The sequence below is a fragment of the Spermophilus citellus genome (genome assembly GCF_964194105.1).
Source record: "Spermophilus citellus genome assembly, chromosome: 10".
Taxonomy (NCBI): Eukaryota; Metazoa; Chordata; class Mammalia; order Rodentia; family Sciuridae; genus Spermophilus; species Spermophilus citellus.
Window position 1 is genome coordinate 31,895,879 of NC_138197.1, and position 19,933 is coordinate 31,915,811.

At 42.4% G+C, this 19,933-nt stretch overlaps 1 protein-coding gene across 3 annotated transcripts in view; it reads right to left on the minus strand.

The window, feature by feature from the left end:
* LPCAT3 (lysophosphatidylcholine acyltransferase 3) overlaps positions 1 to 19,933 on the minus strand; it is a 54,077-nt gene that overhangs the window by 6,870 nt on the left and 27,274 nt on the right. For 2 of the 3 annotated variants that reach the window (XM_081309266.1, XM_081309268.1), the window contains 12 exons: positions 6,978 to 7,085; positions 5,438 to 5,544; positions 4,808 to 4,901; positions 4,603 to 4,640; positions 3,997 to 4,175; positions 3,077 to 3,185; positions 2,217 to 2,303; positions 1,955 to 2,121; positions 1,113 to 1,260; positions 876 to 1,034; positions 655 to 783; positions 17 to 419 (listed from right to left, as the gene is read on the minus strand). In XM_081309266.1, the coding sequence (XP_081165392.1) occupies positions 667 to 783; positions 876 to 1,034; positions 1,113 to 1,260; positions 1,955 to 2,121; positions 2,217 to 2,303; positions 3,077 to 3,185; positions 3,997 to 4,175; positions 4,603 to 4,640; positions 4,808 to 4,901; positions 5,438 to 5,544; positions 6,978 to 7,085 (1,313 nt within the window). In that variant the 3' untranslated portion in view covers positions 17 to 419; positions 655 to 666. Of the gene's footprint in view, positions 1 to 16; positions 420 to 654; positions 784 to 875; positions 1,035 to 1,112; positions 1,261 to 1,954; positions 2,122 to 2,216; positions 2,304 to 3,076; positions 3,186 to 3,996; positions 4,176 to 4,602; positions 4,641 to 4,807; positions 4,902 to 5,437; positions 5,545 to 6,977; positions 7,086 to 19,933 lie in introns of those variants that run through there. The other variant, XM_081309267.1, reaches the window with a different exon arrangement.

A 19,933-nucleotide genomic window follows, 5' to 3' on the forward strand; every position in this document is an offset into this window, starting at 1 on the left:
TCAGGAATGCTAGCAGTGAAAAACTGAACAAACAGAAGTGATTTTATCTGGTACAGTTCCAAGATAGAAAAAGTGGAGCAGGTGGGGCCTTGTGCCCTCCCTCCCCCCCATGGGGGGGGTGGGCGTAGCAGCACATATACAATCGTAGTAAATTGGCAGAAGAAGAACACAACAGATTCCTGGCTAGAGAGGAGAGATAAGGCAACGTGCATGGGGGAGCCTGAGGGGGGTGCATCCCCTCTGCTCCTCCCACAAGAACTTCCCCTTTGGCCCAGTGAAGACTTGGCGGGCAGCAGAGGCACAGCTGGGAGTGGCATGGCTTCCAGCTCCCTGGCTTTTCTGTTCACTGTGCTCTTGGGTGAGGGAGTGCTATGAAAAGGGAGACAAGTAGTTTCTGCACCAGTCCTGCTCTAGGCCACCTGCAAGGCAAGATGTGAATGGAAGGCTGGTCAGAGTGGCATGTCCAGGTCCTGGTCTGGGTCCTGCAGCTTCTGCCTACATTCCTTAGTTAGAGTATCAATACCCCATACTGTGTCCCTCAGCGCCAGACTACATTGAAATCCACCCCAAATTTCCAATACCAGCTTTTCTCCTAGTCTGTGGCTCCAGTCTAAAACCTGGCAGTTTTACGTTAGGTGTAGAATATTTACTTACCAGGGAAATAGATTATTCCATTTTCTTTAACTTCTCTTTCCTTGGCACCATTGATTTGTGAATATAAGGCAATATGAATAGTAGGCTCAGGAAGAAGACATGACCAAGAAAATAGATGGATTTATATACCTGTGGGAAGAGAGAGATGAAGCATGCGGTATCTTGAGGTATGAGAGGTTTTAGTGAATCTCCTGGTAACCATTTAGGTGGGCCTTAATTACCTTAAACCACTTGTCCCATGTGAAGAGGCAGAAGGCAGTCATTGAATAACCCAAGAAGAGCCAATGGATTGTTTGTTGCACCAAGTAGAAGAAGGGCTGCAGGATAGTAATAGAAGCTAGGTTGCTCAGGGCTGGGCTGTCTCGAATTAGGTTGGCAGCCTGAGGAGGAAGGAGAGTGGTCATCAGTGTCTTGTCTCCTTCTGAATGCCCTTTCTATCCAGCACCCTTGAGGCCCACCTTCTTTTCCACAATAACAATGAGGAATTCCATCTGGAAGCAGACCAGGTATCCTGAGTGTAGGCCATGCCAGAGGGCCAAGAACAGCAATGAGAGACCCTGGGATAATTCTTTATTTCCAAGGAACTTGAGCCGTTTGAAGAAGTAACTAGAGAAAAGGGTGGGCAAGGATGAGCCTTAGACGAACTAGAACTATTCTCATTCCCACCATCCTGCGTCTGGGTTCTTGGTTCCCTGATGAGTAACTTGACTCCCACTTGTGGCCATAGGGGGTTGAGGTGTGGGAGACAGTGCTAATTGGATATCTTTAGAGATGGAAGGTGATGGCTGTTTAGAGTCAGAAAACGAGACTCCAGGTTAACAACTGAATGAATGCCTACTAAGTGCTTGACAGTGAAAGGGCAGTGGGAAAAGAGATCAATCTCAAAATGCTACACTCTAGTGAGGACAATTGAAGAAATAAACAGGGCAATGGGTAACAAATACAGTGGCAGAACTGGGATTAAGCTAGGGCTTGAGGCCCTTTTATGGAATGTTTTTAGGAAGATGAGATAGGTTAAAGGGTATGTAAAAATGACTGGAGGGCTGGGGCTATAGCTCAGTGGCAGAGCACTTGCCTAGCATGTGTGAGGCACTGGGTTTGATCCCTAGCACCACATATAAGTAAGCAAATAAAATAAAGGCATGATGTCTATCTACAACTAAAAAAAGGAAAAAAAAAATGGACCGTCTACCCAAGTGGGAAAGATGGACAGAGGAGGCATCATATATCTCTGCCTTCCAGTGCGGGAAAGCAACAGAAGGAAGGAGTTCATGTCTAGGGCTCTTCTCCAACTGCTTACCGGGCTACCCAGGCATTGGTGTTGATGTTGAAAGAGGCGATGGTGCCAGTGAAACGGGGATTTGTCTCGAAGAGCCACACCTTCATGTTAGCACAGGCATCCCACTTTGCTTTTCCATTTTCTTCAAAGCCATTGAAGCCCAGCCCGGTCAAAATGCATACTCCTTCCTGAGGGGAGGCACAGCTCAAGATTCTCTCCACTCCTGCCCTACCAGCCCCCACAGCTTGTCTAAATATGACCCTGTTTCATCTTTCCTACTTACTGTGACCAGCCAACAGGTGACGTATTTGTAAAGCACAAACTTGCCCCAGACCAGCATGTACATGCAGCGGAACCAGAAAGGGTGGTTCTTGAGGAAAGAGAACACATGTGTTAGAGATAGTACACGGGCATGTTCCCCTTAGTGCTCTTCCTTTTCCAATCTGTGTCTGGTTACTTCATACCTATCAAAATCTGTCAGATGGGCCTGGACAGTCTGGCCTAACTGCCTTTATAACAGGCTAAAGGGAATAGGCAGGGGAGTCCAGCAAACATCTCTCATCTTCCCTGACGAGTCCCAGAAAACAGCTCTGTCCCTAACTCTTCTACTGGCTGCCTGCCTTCACAAGGTACTGTCTGAAACAATAAGTACTAAGGGACCTTACATATCCACATTTCATGTTAGTTTAAGGAGAAACCTACCCAGAATGGATACGAAACTGCTGCAAGCCTTTCAACTGGGCAGGAACAAAGCCAGCATTCCCCTCTCCCTTGGTTTCTGAATTCCCTAGAAGGGCCCAAGTCTGTCAGTCAAGAGAAGAAAATAGGCTGGAGGATCAGCAGCTGCTGCACTCCAGGGAGGAACTTGGACATAACAGAGCAAGCTAAGAGCCACTTTATGGGGAGGAAAGGGGTGCTAAAGTGCACCTGGCACAGCCATGTGCCCACGAAGGTCATTCAGCGAACGCTGATGAACATGTCCTGGCCCAGCTGGTACTGACACCAACTCTCACAGATCTAGAGCAAAATCAACATGCATTTGTAGATGGCATCACCTACTTCTCTGCTATCTACAGGGGTCCTTGCCTGTCCACTTTCTATCTGGGAGGCAGTGGCAGTGCTGCTGTGTTAACAACCACTCACTTCATAGTCTTCAGTGAGGAGATAGTCTTCTGTGATGTGGGGACTGAGCAGGGTGTAGCCGACCAGGTAGATAAGACCAAGACTCAGGCGCTTGAGAGCTGGTATGGTGCTGGAAAGGAATGAGCTGGGTCACAGAGGGCACAGTCAAAGCCCTTCACCCTGTGACCCTCAGTTAATCAGAAGAGTGTTTCAGGGTAAAAATGACACGAGGAGCTCTGCTTCCAAAGTTGGTACTGTTTCCGGGAAAGAGATCTCCCCCGAGTGGTTGGTTATGAGGAATGGTACCCATAAACCTGTAAGTCACAGGATGGTAAGGGCAGTGGGGGAGCAGTGTGGGTAAGTCTTATAGTGTTTAACCCTTCAGGGATGCTATTGAGCTCAGGTTCTTACCAGGGTTCTCAATGTACACTGGGACTGACAATCTCATGTAGAGAATAATAACCACCAGCAAATTCCAACTTGCTCCTTCCTATCTTGGTTGAACTGATAACTGAAACTCATGTTAGACAAGTTCTCAGTGAAGGAATTCTGGTGACTTTTAAATTTTCTTCTGATATATAATCATATATACTTTTATATATTTAACATTCTCTTGTCTTTTTTCCCTTTAAATGAGAAAACAGGCTTTAAAGACAGGAATGTGACTGGTTCAGACAAAATCCTGTGGCATAAAAATGAATGTTTATGTCTGTGCTTCAAGTTCAGCATGGATGGCTAGAAGTAACCTGGGTAGAAAAGTGCCCACTAGGACAATGGGCAGATAGAGTGCCTGGTGTGAAAGTCCAGGTCTGTGTGACATGGCTCTGTGTGCTAGGACAGGCTGGAGAATGCAGCTGGGGCTGGCCTTCAGGAAAGTCATTTCAGAAGTGACTGTTGGGTGAGACACCTACATAGAAGTCTTGACCAGGAGGGGCAGTTACCTGTTTGGCATCTTCCCTGGTATGTCAGTCAGCTGCCCCTGCACCAGCTTCATGTAGTGGTTCATTGAGAATTGGGGCCCTACCAAGAAGGCCCCATAGAAGTAGGAGAAACCAGCAACTTCCAGCAGGGAGGGGACACCCCGTATGGCATATTTCTGTTGCTCAGAGGACAAGGAATTCTATGCCGAGAAGAGAATGCATGGTTCAGGATAGCCTCGAATCTCCCCCCAAGAGCCAGTTTGAGTGTCCCCCACCCCTGTGCCCCACTATCTGGGGTTCTTCAGCTTGCCTTCTCCTTGGGGGATGGAAAAGAGTTGCTTCATGTGGAAATGAATATGTGTGGGGTAGCTCAGCAACTGTTGGCTGTTGCTGCTTTGACAAATGCCTTGTTGGCACTGATCTTTGGACTTTGTGCAGGAGCTGGATCCTGAGCAAGTTAGAGTTGTTGATTCTTGCTCAGAGCTATCTGAAATGGATATCACACAGGCTGGGGAATGAGGGAGAGGCTCTGCCCCTGGTATTTGGGTCCAGTCTTTTGGTAACAATAGCCTTCCTCCTTCCCTCTGGTTAAATGCTTAACCTCTCTGCAGAGGAATTGGTACTTACCTGATTTTTCCCTCCGTCAAAGTAGTCAACAGCCAAACCTGAGCAGAGAGAGAAGGGGTGGGTAGAGTAGAGGGAGAGGACAATGTGAGGATGTGGCCTGTGGACTGAGTGCAGCCAGGAGTGTAATGGGAAAGTACCAGTAAGGTTTTGGTCCGAGGTGGGTAGGGCCCAGCTGGAAGGAGGAAGGCAATGCTCAACCACTCACCAATCAGCTTCAAAGTCAGGACACAATGTGGCATTGTCCACTTGATGTCATAGTTGCCTGTGGCTGTGTAATAATATCCAGCAAGAAGGTAGGCCTAGGAGAGAACCAAGTATTTATTCTACCATCACTACTATGTTTTCTTTACTTTCTCCTCATTCTGGAATCCCTCATTAGAAGCTTTAAGGAGTTTTTTTACAAATGGAGACACTGAGCCTATAATAGGAAGAGATGTGCTCAAGGATTATTAGCAAAATAAGGGCTAAACTGAGACAAGAACTGAGATGCTTAGCTTCCTTAGCTCATTCTAAATTGGTGTTCTTCCTTGCCTTTAGAAAACTTCCCTCATAGACTGCTAGGCTAATCCTGATGAGAACCAATGAAACTCAATTCCATAGTCTTGTGCAAAGGATTAGCTGGTGCACCTTCTTTGAGGCACGGCAGGTGTTAGCATTATGATCTGCATATGAAACACCTGGGCCCAGTAATAGTGTGACCAAAAGTCAGACTGCTGAGTATTGGAAGGAGGGGTTGGAAATGAGATCTCTTAATCCACTGCCTTTTCTACACCATAGTCTCCTACCTCCCTTTTGCCTCAGTTGTGACCTGAGATGCTAAGAGAAAGATGCTTACCATTTGCAAGCAAAAGGTAGTGAGGACAGCAGTCCTGGTGCGGCCCATCAGTCGAAGGATGAGGAACTGAAGTATAACACAGAGCAAGGAGTGGTAGAACTGGTATCCTAGATGCAGAGAACAGAATTTTAGCTTGGTTTTTTATATTTACACTCTTCTGAGGATTTTCAACCACAAAAAGATATCAAAAGAAAACACTTTGGTATTAGGAATATTAATTTTTTTTTTTTTTGGTAGTTGTAGATGGACAGCATGCCTTTGTTTTGTTTCATCTTTATGTGGTGCTCAGGATCAAGCCCAGTGCCTCACATATGCTAGGCAAGTGCTCTGCCACTGAGCTATATCCCCAGGGCTGATTTTTTTTTTTTTTAAAGAATAATCTTGGGGCTGGGGATGTGGCTCAAGCGGTAGCGCACTCGCACGGCATGCGTGCAGCCAGGGTTCGATCCTCAGCATCACATACCAACAAAGATGTTGTGTCTGCCGATAACTAAAAAATAAATATTAAAATTCTCTCTCTCTTTAAAAAAAAAAAAGAATAATCTGTGGTTTTGGTGGAAGGGGATGAAAATTAGTTGTGTAAACATTGGGATTATCAAGGTGCTTATGGTATTTCTGTATGTTTGAATGGAGGGATCATTCTGAGGGGGTATGCTTGGATCTGTCACTCAGTTATAGCCATAGCAGAGAAACTGATACTTCTCTGTTGATAGGGTCAGGCAAGCTACCATCAAAATGCTTGTATTTATTATTTAAATTTATTTCCACAGTGCTGGAGAATGAACCAGGAACTTGTGCATGCTAAGCAAGTGCTCTACTGCTGAGGTACATTCCTAGCCCTAAATTTATATATTTATTTTTTGTGGTACTAGGGATTGAACCCAGGGGAGCTCTGGCACTAAGAAATATTGCCAGCCCTTTTTATCTTTTTTATTTTGAGATGGGGTTTCACTAAGTTGCTTATGGTTTTGTTAAATTGCTGAGGCTAGCTTCCAATTTGCTATCTTCCTGCCTCAGCCTCCAAGTATCTGGAATTATAGGTGTGTTCCAAACCTGGCTCTGAATTTATTTTTTAAATCGATATAGAAAAATGTAAATATTTTACATGCTTCTGGGATACCATGTGACGTTTTCATACATGTATAATTTTTAATTGCTTTGCTTAACACATTATTTTTATTTTTTTAATATTTATTTTTTAGTTTTAAGAGGACACATATCTTTATTTTACATTTATGTGGTGCTGAGGATTGAACTCAGTGCCTCAAGCATGCTAGGCAAGCATTCTACTCCACTGAGCCACAACCTCAGCCCCAACACATTATTTTTCAAAATGTTTTTACTTGACAGAGGAATGTACATAAAAAGGGGAAAAAAGGAAAAGTTAAGCTGAGCTCTTTCCATATAACCCTCTCTTTGCAAGCAGAGCATTAATTAAAACTTCCCAAACCATCAAATTCTCTCAAGGAAATTTTGTTCAAGTATGTTCCTTCCCAGCATCCTTCTAATCACAGGGTCAATGCTAACTTGGTTTACTTACCAAAGTTAAAATAAGCAATTGAGAGGCCTGTAAAGGCATGGAAGAGATGAATGAGGTAGCTGTCCTTGTAGAAAAGGTAATGTCGATAAAACAAAGCCAAGGGGTACCCTAGATGGGGAGAAAGATAACAAGGTTACTCATGCGTGGTGCCATTTATCTGCTTGAAGCTCAGTCCAGAACAGAGAAAACAAGAACAAAAACAAAACCCCACATATATTATATGGATGTCAACAGAGAGGAGGATAACAGTACCTTAATGATTCCAAAGTTGTTTTGTAAATAAAATTTAGAAGTAAACATACTGATTTTTTTATTGAGGTAATACAGATTTGGATCCTAGGACTAGGTTTTATTTATAACCTATTAGTTATTGCTGGGAATTTTCTCTTCACTGAAATTTTTTTTGTGTGTATATGTGTGCTCGGATCAAACCCAGAGCTTTGCACATGACAAGCAAGTGCTCTAGCACTTTTTATTTTTATTTATCTTTTAATATTCTTTTTAAAACAAACAGCACCGGGAATAGGGGACCAGAAGAAGGGGAGGAGGGGGAGTGAGGCTCCAGCCCTACAATCCATCCCCACCCACCGGTCCCTTTATATTTTATAATGTATTTACAAGCCCCAGGGGGTGGCGTGGGGGGAAGGGGAACTCCCTCAACAGGGTGGAGGCAATTCAGGATCCTTGTCCCTTTGGGACCAAGGCTCTTCTGCTCTTCTGGAAGGCCCTTCTAAGGAAGGTGGCCCTGTCCGTTCCCCAAGGTTTTGACATCCAGTATGGAGGCTTGAGGGTAAAGGTCAAAGTGCTGGGTATGGAATACACTATAGGTGGAAGGGATGGCCTTGAGATCGGAATTGAGACCAGACAAGGACCTTCCAGGTGGGGGAGTACAAGACAACCCAGATCCTCCAAGGCTGCTGCTTAGCTTCTGGTAATTCTGGAAAGGCTTTAGTTCTACTGGGTGCAGCTCTGCTTGCCCCAAGCTAGTGGGGAAGGGTCTAGCAGGTGGAGGCCACACAGCCAGGCTGGGAGGTTGCAAAACAGTGCCCAAAAGTAACAGGGAAAGGGGGTAGGGATGGTGCTGGTGGCAGGGGGCCAAAGTTCACCACAAGCAGCTATGAATCTACAATAGGTAAAAGCATCTGCTATGCAGGGGCCCCTGAGGAAGCCACTTTGGCCACAAGGCTACAGAGGAGCAGAGTAAAAATCTGAAGGGGATGGCAGATCCTGGCATACCTGAAGCAAAGGTGGGTCAGGTAAAGGGCTGGGGCAGAAAGCTGGAGAGTAGAGGAAAAGAAGCCATCAATTTCTCCAGTTCTGTTACTTGCAGTGTTGAAATCCAGAATCTGGCCCCTTGAGTGCTTGCTACTCCAGAGAGCAGTACTTGAGGGAAGGGCTGGGGTTCTGTAAGGGTGTCCCAGAGTGGAAGCCTCCTTTTTGGGATGTAATTTAGAGTCCATGGCCCCCTCCAGAGACCTGGGAACTGGGAGGCACAGGGCTGCCATAGAAGACATGAGGATATAGGTGCTAGCCTAAGAAATGGTCACAGTGCCCAGAACACGGTGCTCTGGGATTGTGGTTCAGCTGAGGCAGAAGCACTGGGGAGAAGCTCCCGATTTTGGGATATCAGAATGGCCTCAGTGACTGATGCTGTTAGTTCCTTCTCTGATTTTAAACTGTCTCCTACCACTATGTGTTGGTCTGAGTTCTTGTCACGAAGGCCAAACTAGATTGCAGGGCCAAATTGATGGGATGGCTAGAGGCCAAGCTCTGACCCTCAGTCCATGTGCTGCAATTGTTCTGTGCCTATGGGGCCACATGGTAGAGGCTGCTCCAGGGGCAGTTCCTTGGTGTCCCCATCATGGGGATCAGGTGGCCATCTCCTAGGGGGTTCAGAGCCAGGTGGACCCTCATCAGAAACAGCATTCAGGGATGAAGGGGCCTCTGGTCTGCTTGGAGGATCCCTCTGTTACCCCTTGAGTCCTCTATCAGGGCAACTTTGCTGACTGCAGAGACTTGATGACACCTGAGAATCGCCACCAGTCTACCCCATGTCAGACTGACTCATCTCTGTACCAGGCATATCCTCAAATGGACTCAGGAGCTCTATCCAGGGCTCCATGGAGCTGGGTTGGTGCCTCTCTTGGCTGGTGGCAGTATGTTAAACTACCCTAGATGTGAGGGGTCAGGGCCTCTGTGCCTACATCTTCGGATTCTCCCTGAGGGCCAAGGACCTCAGGCTTTCAGGCAGGATTCCAGAGCTATGAGAAACTGAAAAAGATTCCTCCAGTAGCAGCTCCAGTTTTCCTGGAGGTGACTCCTGCTGTTTGGTGGGGGAAAGGATTAACCCTGGCACAGTCCCAATCCTTAGACTTTAAAATTTTATTTTGAGACAGGGTCTCATTAAATTGCCCAAGATGGCCTTAAACTTGGAATTCTTTTGCTTCAGCCTCCCAAGTAGCTGAGATTATAGGTGTGTGCCACTGCATCTGGCTCTTTATTCAATTTTCAATGGTATGAATGATATAAAGGCCAGGCATGGGGACTGGGGTTGTGGCTTAGCAGTGGAGTGCTAGCCTAGCGTGTACAAGGCCCTGGGTTCGATCCTCAGCACCACATAAAAAAAAAATAAAACAAAGGGCAATGTGTCTACCTAACCACTAAAAAAAAAAAAAAAAAAAAAAGCCCAGGCATGGTAGCACATGCCTGTAATTGCAGCAACTCAGGAGGCAAAGGCAGGAGGATCACAAGTTTGAGGTCAGCTTTAGCAACATAGCAAGACCCTCAGCAACTTAACAAGGCCCCGTCTCAAAAAAGGAAAAAAGAAAAAAATGTCTGGGGCTATAGCTCAAAAAAAAGTCTAGGTAAAGCACCTCTGGGTTCAATCCCTATTAGCCACTCCCCGCTCCCCAAAAAAGAGATACAAGGAATCAATGCTCACCTATGCCTTAGAAATATTATTTTACACTTTGTGATCTGTCCTGTTAGCATGTTATCAGATTATCAAGAGGGTAAACATAAATTGATACTGGGCTACAATATGGGATAGCACCTATAGACAGATGTTCCTCACATTTTACAATCTGGGCACCAACCAAGTTATAACTCTACTTAGGTATACTAGAAAAATGTCTTTGAAAGCTGTGATTCATAGTACAGTTCAAGGGCCATGTGCAAACTACAGGGGATCTCCTGATGGGCCATGTACTGATTATTCAGGGCCAGAGGTTGCTTACTAAATTAAAAAGGATCAATACATTTGGGATTCTTAAACTAAAATAAAGTGTATCTTGTGGTTTTACTGCAGATTCACCTTCAATGTTCTATGAAAAAATCTGGCTGACATGCTTGCCAACATTCCTACTGCTCTAGTGCATTTTGAAGAACCAGAATCTCCCTACTGTTTTCTGGAAGGACACCTTACCTTTCCTGTGACTGCATAATTAGTATTCTTGAGTTGGCTGTGGCTCACAATTGCTGCAATTCTTGCTTTTAAATTATAAACTGCAGTTTGTTTATCAACAGCAATACAGTTTGTTTTGAGTTTGGTTAACTCTGCAATGTTTAGAAGTGTCATACAGAAAGAAAGTGCTCATTTATGTGTAAACAGTTAAGTAAATGGATAATAATGTTATATTTTGGCTTATATCCTTTTAGTCTTGTTTTAAAAATATTTTTTAGTGTTGACGGACCTTTACTTTATTCATTTATTTATGCGCGGTGCTAAGAATTGAACCCAGTGCTTCACACATGTGAGGCAAGCACTCTACCACTGAGCCACAACCCCAGCCCTAATCTTTTTCCACTATACTTTTTTAAAACTTATGAGCTTGTACACATTTTTTTTTCACATAACAGTATATATTTTAAAAATATTTTTTTAGTTTTAGGTGGACACAATACCTTTATTTTTCATTTATGTGGTGCTGAGGATCGAACCCAGTGCCTCGTGCATGCTAGGCGAGCACTTTACCACTGAGCCATAACCCCAGCCCCCACATAACAGTATATTACCATTTGATCTTGGTTCCAGAATTTACTGGTGTTCTCTTCTGCTCCCATAATAGGCTAGGCCCTTTATCAAGTTTATAGCTTCATACAAACATAGTAGGCCCTTGAACATTGGGGGGATTGGGGGACTCAACACCCCACCTCCCAGAAGAAAATGTGCATAAACCTTTTTTTCCTTCCAGTGCTAGGACTTTAAGGATGCTAGACACTAGGCCACATCCCTATCCCCTGCACATAATTTCTTAACTACTAGCAGCCTGCTATTGACTAAAAGCCTTTTCAGTAACATCAATATTCAACACATATTTTGTACATTATATGTATTATATATTTTTGTTTTTTGCAATACTGGGGATGGAACCCAGACATTACTCTACTACTGAATACGCCCCCAGCTTTTTTTATTTTTATTTTTATTTTTAGATAAGGTCTCCCTAATTTGTCCAGACTAGCCTCAAAATTTTTTCCTTTTTTTTTTTTTTTTTGGTACTAGGGATAGAACTCTGGGGCACTCAACCACTGAGCCACATCCCCAGCCCTATTTTCTATTTTATTTAGAGACAGGGTCTCACTGAGTTGCTTAGGGCTTTGCTAAGTTGCTGAGGCTGGCTTTGGCCTTGCAATCCTCCTGTCTCAACTTCCCAAGCTGCTGGAATTATAGGTGTGCACCACTTTGCCTTGCTGGCCTCAAACTTTTGATTCTCTGGCCTCAGACTCCTGAGTAGTTGGGATTACAGGTATGCACCATCATACTCAGCCACTAAAATCTCTAATTATATGGAATGCTTGAAAACTAAAAGATGCAATCATGTTACTCTGTCCCGTTGAGCTGAATATGATTTAACATTTTCTTGTAGATCTAGGTCATTTCTATTCCCAAGTAGAGTCACCATGGCTTTTTAACCTTTAAGGTTGTAGGAATCTGTTTACTCTAATTCTACACCATCCTGGATTCTGAGTTCATGCATTCATTTCTTACAGCTTTTCTGTCTCTTTCCTTGCTATTGTGGGTTCAATAAGTCACTTCTTCCTTTTTTTTTTTTTTTTTAAAGAGAGAGTGAGAGAGGAGAGAGAGAGAGAGAATTTTTAATATTTATTTTTTAGTTCTCGGCGGACACAACATCTTTGTTTGTATGTGGTGCTGAGGATCGAACCCGGGCCGCACGCATGCCAGGCGAGCGCGCTACCGCTTGAGCCACATCCCCAGCCCCTCAATAAGTCACTTCTTGAACTTTCAGTGAGTCTGCAAGAATAGTTACCTTTTTTTGTTGCTGGGAATTGAACCCAGGGCCTTGTATGCCAGGCAAGTACTTCTGCCACTGAGCTACTTCCTCTGCCCCTCCTTTTCCTTTCTTTCTTTCTTTTTTTTTGGTACTGTGAATTGAACCCAGGGATGCTTAACAACTGAGCCACATCCCCAGCCCTTTTTACATTTTATTGTGAGATAGGGTTGAAATTGCTTAGGGCCTCACTAAATTGCTGAGGCTGGCTTTGAATCTGCAGTCCTCCTGGCTCAGCCTCCTAAGCCACTGGGATTATAGGTGTGTGCTGATCCTTCTCCTGTTTCTAATTTACTGCAGGCCTTAGAAACTTTGTTTAACTGGATTAAAAAAAGAGATGTAAGACAAGAGCCAGGGCCTTAAGTGCTTTCCCCAGTAGACTTATAAATGGGCCTGGTAACATCAGTTCTGGCCAAAGATCTTGTTTGGCCAGGTGTTGTGGTGCATACCTGTAATCTCAGTGACTCAGGAGGCTGAGGCAGGAGGACTGCAAGTTCAAAGCTAGCCTCAGCAACTTAGCAAGACCCCTATCTCACTGTCTCAAAAATAAAAAGGGCTGGGGGCTGGGGATGTGGTTCAGTGATTAGGCACCCCTGAGTTCAATCCCCAATGGGGGGGGGGGGGAAGAGATCCTGTTTGTTCTGACCCATAGAAGCACACCAGCAAACACATGATAATAAGATGGATGAACTGGGAGGACGATACAATAAATGCAGCAGGCCAGGTTACCAAGATTAAGACCCTAACAGAAGGGCAAAGCCTGGAAGGAAGCTGCAAAGGAGAAGGAAGGAACACAAATGAATTGCTGTGATATCCTGGGTCCCCTGAGTGTATAAATACCAAAGCTTGCTCTTGGCTGCCACCCTGCTTAGCAGGCTTGAGCGCCTGGCGCCTGCTGTTTTTAGGTAGGGTGGTGTCCTGCAAGCTGTTTCTGAGTCTTAATGCATTTTTGTGGGAACCAGTGCTTTATATAGTGGCTACAGTCACCTATAGAATCATAAAAAAGCCACCAAAGCGCCTCTTCACTCACCCACCTACTCATCAGAATCTGACTCAGGAGGTTTGAGTGGAAAAAGACCTGTACTTTTTAAAAGTGCCACAAGTTCCAGGTTGGTGAAGACATGGAGGTGCTGGTAGAAAGATTTCCCAGAGAGGACAAGCAAGTTCTGTGCCCCTTCCCCCCTCCTGTTGCCCTGTGCATCTCTTCCATATGATGATTCCTGAGTTGTAAAAAATTCCTGTCCTTTTTTTTAAAAAAAAAAATATCTTTCCTTACTCATTTATTTTTTATGTGGTGCTGAGGATCAAACCCAGTGCCTCATATGTGTGAGGCAAGCGTCCATCCCTGAGCCCCAATTCCTGTCCTTTTAAAAAATTCTTACTTTAATTTTTTGAGATAGGATCTTGTTATGTTGACTAGGGTTGTTTTGAACTTATGAGCTCAAGTGATCCTTCTGCCACCACTTCTGGACTGGGACTACAGTCATATGACACCATGCCCTGCTCTGAGTTGTATCCTTTATAATAAAATGGTAATAACAAGTAAATTGTCAAAAAAAAAAAAAAAAGTGCCACAAGTGATTCTATGTGCAGCCAGGGTAAAGAAGCAGCACCTTCCTAAAACTCTAATGCAAGGCTGCAATTTTTTTTCCCCCTCTTACCAAGAATAAAATTCTCAGCTTGGAATTTGAGGGTGGCTGTCCTTTCTTTAATTGTACCAAATGGGTTTTACATAGCTGGTCCAGAGGTTTTCAAGAACATGCTGGCACTCTTTTTCATTCGGCAGTACTGGGGATTGAATACAGGATGCTCTATCACTGGAGCTACAATCTCAGCCCTTGATTCTATTTTGAGACACGGTCTCACTAAATTGCCCAGATTGGCCTCAAATTTGTGTTCCTTTGCCTCAGCCTCCTAAAGAGCTGGGATTATAGGTGTGCCTCACCATACCTGGCCTTTTTTTTTTTTTTTCTCTTTGCTGAGGGTCTTTACAAACTCATTAACAGATGGAATGATGAACTAAAGTATGCCCTAAGCTAAGGATCACCTATTAGAATGGGACTCCCCAAGAGCACACATGAGGACATTTGAGATGCTGTGCTCTTTAAGGTAGGCTGTTGAGACACATTTAATGTGGTCCTCTCCAGGGGCTGCAGTCAAGCACATGGAATGAATTCACTTGTGTTCTCCAGTCACTGGAGGTTTACACAGTTCCATGTGCTGTTTGCATTTGGGACCAGGATCGATTATAAATGAAGGTAACTCTTTATTTTCTGTACAACAGTTGGGAAATACCGATGTGATTCTGCAATTTGTATTTGGGGTAAAAATGGGAGTTTATAACCCAATTGAGTCAAATGTATGAAAGATGATATATCATGAGCTTTGTAATGTTTTGAACAACCAATAAAAAAAAAAAGTTGGGAAATTACTTAATAATCCTAAAGTCATAAGGCTTCACTTGAAGGAAAAAGGAATGTACTGTTTAACAGGTAAATTTCTTTTTTCTTTCAGCCTACACATCTATTTCTGGGCTTTGAAGGAATATATCTTAGTCCCATTCAACCTTGGTTAAAGAAAATAAGCATGTTTTGACAAGTGCGAGGGAGAAGTTGTTCACTGAGCCAGATATTGATATCAGTTTTATAAAAAAGACTACTTTGATAGACACTACAAAGGACTAATGTGACATCCTAGCATACAGTGGTAGTTTTCAAACTTTTTGGGCTCAGGACCACTTTTATGCTCTGGTGCACACCTATAAATCGCAAAGTTCAAGGCCAGCCTTAGCAACTTAGCAAGGCCCTATGCTACTTAGGGAGAACCTACTTCAAAATAAAAAATAGGGCTGGGGTTGTAGCTCAGTGGCAGAGCGATTACCTGGTTTGTGTGAGGCACTGGGTTTGATCCTTAGCACCACATAAACAAAACAAAACAAAACAAAACAAAAAATAAATAATATAAAGGGATGCTGTCCATCCCCAACTACAAAAATAAATAAATAAAAATAGATAGATAGATGGATAGATAAATAAATAAATAAAAAGGGCTGGGGATGTGGCTCAGTGATAAAGTGCCCTGGGTTCAATCTCCAGTACAAACCCCCCCAAAACAACACCACCACCACAAAACCAAAAGTGGATATTTTCCTTTGATACTATATGAAAATCAAAAAGTAATAGTTTCTTTCTTTTTTTTTTTTTTAAAGAGAGAGTGAGAGAGGAGAGAGAGAGAGAGAGAAGAGAATTTTTTTTTAATATTTATTTTTTAGTTCTCGGCGGACACAACATCTTTGTTGGTATGTGGTGCTGAGGATCGAACCCGGGCCGCACGCATACCAGGCGAGCGCGCTACCGCTTGAGCCACATCCCCAGCCCAAGTAATAGTTTCTTAAAGGTTAGTTGTAATGTGGAATGTGAAACCATATCAAGGAACTTTTCACAGTGTTATCCACTGATGCCTGCAACGGTGGTGCACACTTATAGTCCTAGCTACTCCAGAGGCTGAGGAAGCAGTTTGAAATCAACCCAGGGCAACAGAGTAATACCCTCATCTCTAAATAAAAAGGTTTAAAAACAAAACAAAACAAAAAACCCACGTCTCTCTTGAGTTTTGAATGGGTCTATAGCCCAAGCATGATTCTATAACATCAGACATTGGTCACCTAGAAAATACGGGCTCAATGAGTCAGGCAGATCTTCAAATATTAATATACTTCATTAGACTATAGTATAAGAAATACACATTCCTTCATATCACCATTGATTTAAGCAGAAAAGTCCACATATTGGGAAACGGTCAAGCTCATGATAGTAGTGAACGCATTTTTCTAAAATTCGAATTTTTACTTGAAAACTTGAATTTTATCATTGGCTACAAACATTGTCAGTTGTTTTCCTTGAAATGAAAAATTTCAAAAGACTGCCAAATGTTAAGTCCAAATAACTAGGCTGTCAGTTATTCTTTCAAGTAAAATTGGTAGCCCATGAAAAAAGAAGCTGCTAAACCAGAATATAACTCAAGTTATTGCCCAAGTGTTTCCTCCAGAGAGCCACTATTCTCCACCACGACAAAGATCTGCTTTATGCATATTTCCTGTTTCTTCAATTGGAAGATTAAAACAACATGTACTCAATGATTCAGGTAACTTTAAGATCATGTGGGTAATACTTTGGCAGCCACTGATGGTTTTGTTTTGTTTTTCTTCTTCTTATAATGCAGTCCTTTTCTTCCTTCCTAGTTTCAATTGCTCTGTTTTATTTGAGAACTTCTTTTTCATTGGTTTGAGATATACAACCTTCTGGTTCTTTACTTTTTCTTTCTTCCTTTTTTTTTTCCTCCTGCTATTAGGGATTGAAATCCAGGGGTTCTCTACCACTGAGCTACATCTTCAGCTGTTTTAAATTTTTTTTTTTTTTTTTTAATTTTGAAATAGGGTCCCATTAAGTCTCCCAGACTGACCTAGAACTTGCTATCCTCCTGCCTTGGCTTCTGGAGTGGATGCTATTACAGGCATGTGCCACCATGCCCGACTGTGTATAAGTTTTTAAGTGTGTATAAGTTTTAAGTGCATTCTCTTGGGTACATGCCTAGGAGTGGGTCTTCTAACTTTTTCCTGTAACCCAGTACTTCTCATCTAGACCAGTTTTTAAATTTCCCATCCACTGTGGACCAAACCTTTTATAAAATACAAAGTCATTCATGTGGCTGTGGCAGTAATGTCAAATTGCTATAAAAGTTCCTGAGCATTTACTCTTATTTTCTATGCTTGCTTTGACTGGCATGGGTTGGCTGACTATAGTTTGTGTAGATTGAATCCACTTATCTTTTTGTTTCACTGAAGGCTTTCTTCTGGCTCTTAAATACAGCTGACCTCCAGGAGGACTCTCTGCAACTTTGGAAACACCACCTATGCTCATGTAACTTAATATAATCTTTATGCCAAAGACAAGCTAGTCCTAACTACTCAAATTTCTGTTCCATGTTTTCTGTTCCCTTGCTGGATATTTTTAGTATAATATTTCATACCAGCTCAAATCCTATGTAACTAAAGCATGACTTTCTCTTTAAATAGGTCTTCTTTTAGCATTATTAAAATTAATGGTGTTACCATTCTCCAGGTACACAACCACATTCAAATACTTGAAGCTGTCTTTGCATCTTGCCTTTCCTTGGTTCCCTGTAGCTGATTATCAAATCCTTTGATACCTCCTTTCCCAGGTCTCTCACTATCAGTATCACTATCACCATCCCCCTTTTTCAATGCTACCTCAAGTACCTCACCCTGAAACTCTTATAATGACCCTCTGACCTCTGTCTGCAACCACATACTCCTGTAATCCTACACTAGAATAAACTTTCAACTCCTTCTTAGAATCCAGCAATGGCTCCCAACAGACTACTCACCAAGTTAGAAATTCCTATTTTCTAAACTACATTTCTAGTTAAAGCTTCCATTTCTGTGCTTCAGTTAAAACTGATTTGCCTTTTTTTGCCCAAACACATATTACATGTTTTATGTCTCCATCTTAGATCATACCAGTTCCTTTGGGTATAATAATTTCCCTAAGAACCCTCTACTAAGTGAGGTCCTAGCTATTCTTTTTAATATTTATTTTTTGTTTTAGGTGGACAAAATATCTTTATTTTATTTTTATGTGGTGCCGAGGATCAAACCCAGCGCCTCACATGTACATGTTAGGCGAGCGCTCTACCACTTGATCCACAACCCCAGCCCCAGGTCCTAGCTATTCTTCAAAACCAAGTTCAAGTGTCTCCTTCTGTAGGGCTACCTTGGAACACAACAAACTCATGACTCAGTATATTATGGATTATGACTTAAGTACCTGGCATGTAGGCCTAAAATTCTCATTTCACAAATCATTCCTCACATTTTTGTTTTGTATTAAAATTTTCAAGCTGGGCATGGAGGTGTACACCTATAGATCTCAGCAACATGGGAGGCTGACATAGGAGGATTTCAAGTTTGAGGCCAACCACAGCAAATTAGCAAGACTCTGTGTCAAAATAAAAAATAGACAGGACTGGGGATATAGCTCAGTAAAGGGCCTCCAGGTTCAATCCCCAGTACCAAAAAATTAAAAAATTAAAATTAAAAAATTCATATGTTTGTAACCCTTTTCCTAATGGCCTCCAACATTCATATGCACATACATACATACATCTTTGGATCTTCCATAAGGTACTATCCCGCATACTTTATTTTTTGGTTGATTGACCAATAGTTATTGACAATAGCTGTTTGATCTTGAGCATCAGTTTCCTCAATGAGTTGTTTTAGGGACTAAAGGAGGTAAAATGCATATACAGTAGTTATCAAAATGTGCCTAAAATATTCTACGTGTTCACTAAATTATATCTATACACATTCACATAAGGCCAGAGAGTGGTAGAACAGCTTTCTCTGAAAAATGCTGGGGCAAGTGCATATCAGAGCTTCTGAATCTACTTTTCAAACAGTGTAACAATCAAATTGAAATAGGACAGAAGACATAAAAGACATATAGAAAGGAGACAAAAGGAAGAACAAGTGTGTGTATGTATATGTGTATGTGTGTGTGTGTGTGTGTGTGTGTGTGTGTGTATATATATATATATATATATATATATATATATATATTTGGTACCAGTTTGAACTCAGGGGCACTTGACCACTGGGTCACAACCCCAACCCCAGCCCTTAAAAAAAAAAAATTTTTTTTCAGTTGTAGTTGGACACAATGCCTTTATTTTATTTATTTTTATGTGGTGCTGAGGATCGAACCCAGCGCCTCGCATGTGCTAGACGAGCACTCTACAGCTGAGCCCAGCTTAAGGAAGTATAGTTTTAATTTAAAGCTTCACATACTTTTTCAGGCCTGTCACTCCCCAAAGCAGTCTCTCTTCCAGGTCTGTCACTCCTAAATTTCTGAGAAATCTATAAATCTTAGTTACTATAAATTCATCCACTTATAAAATAATATCTTGTGTACTGTTAATCATCCCACTAATAACTAGATTAAGCAAAGAGATACAATATTTTAAGAAATCTATGATTTCCAGCATTACCTACTGATTGGATAATGGATGCCACATCAGCCTAGGGGTCCTGAGAATGATCATACCAAACTGTCTTGTGATCACCAGACTGCTGTCATCCCCATATAGCTTCTCATACCCACCCCTCACCAAGTCCTTTAAAAGAAGAGCCCAAGATCCCCAAAGGACATCTCACTCTTGAGATAATCCTCATTCTCCTTTGAATATTTATCTGCTTTCCTTAATAAACTTATGAGTCTCTGAATGACATGTGCTGAAATTCTTTTCCATTACATTAATTCTTTTCCATTAAGGACCCCACTAGTACTGGAGTTGAGGACCCCTTTTCTAGGAATTGCTCTCACCTCTTCTAATGACAAAATGACTAAGGGATTTCCTTTACATCAGTGTTTCTGAAGATTTGTATCATATTTATTTTATAAGGATATTGGTTATAGCTTGCTGGGAACCCTCTCTAAATTATAAATGTATTATCTACATTAAAGCTGCTAGGTGTGGTGATGCTCGTCTGTGACTTCAGTGATTTTGAAGGCTGAGGCAAGAGGATCGCAAGTTCTAGGCCAGCCTGGGCAACCTACTGAGACCCTGTGTCAAATTAAAATAAAA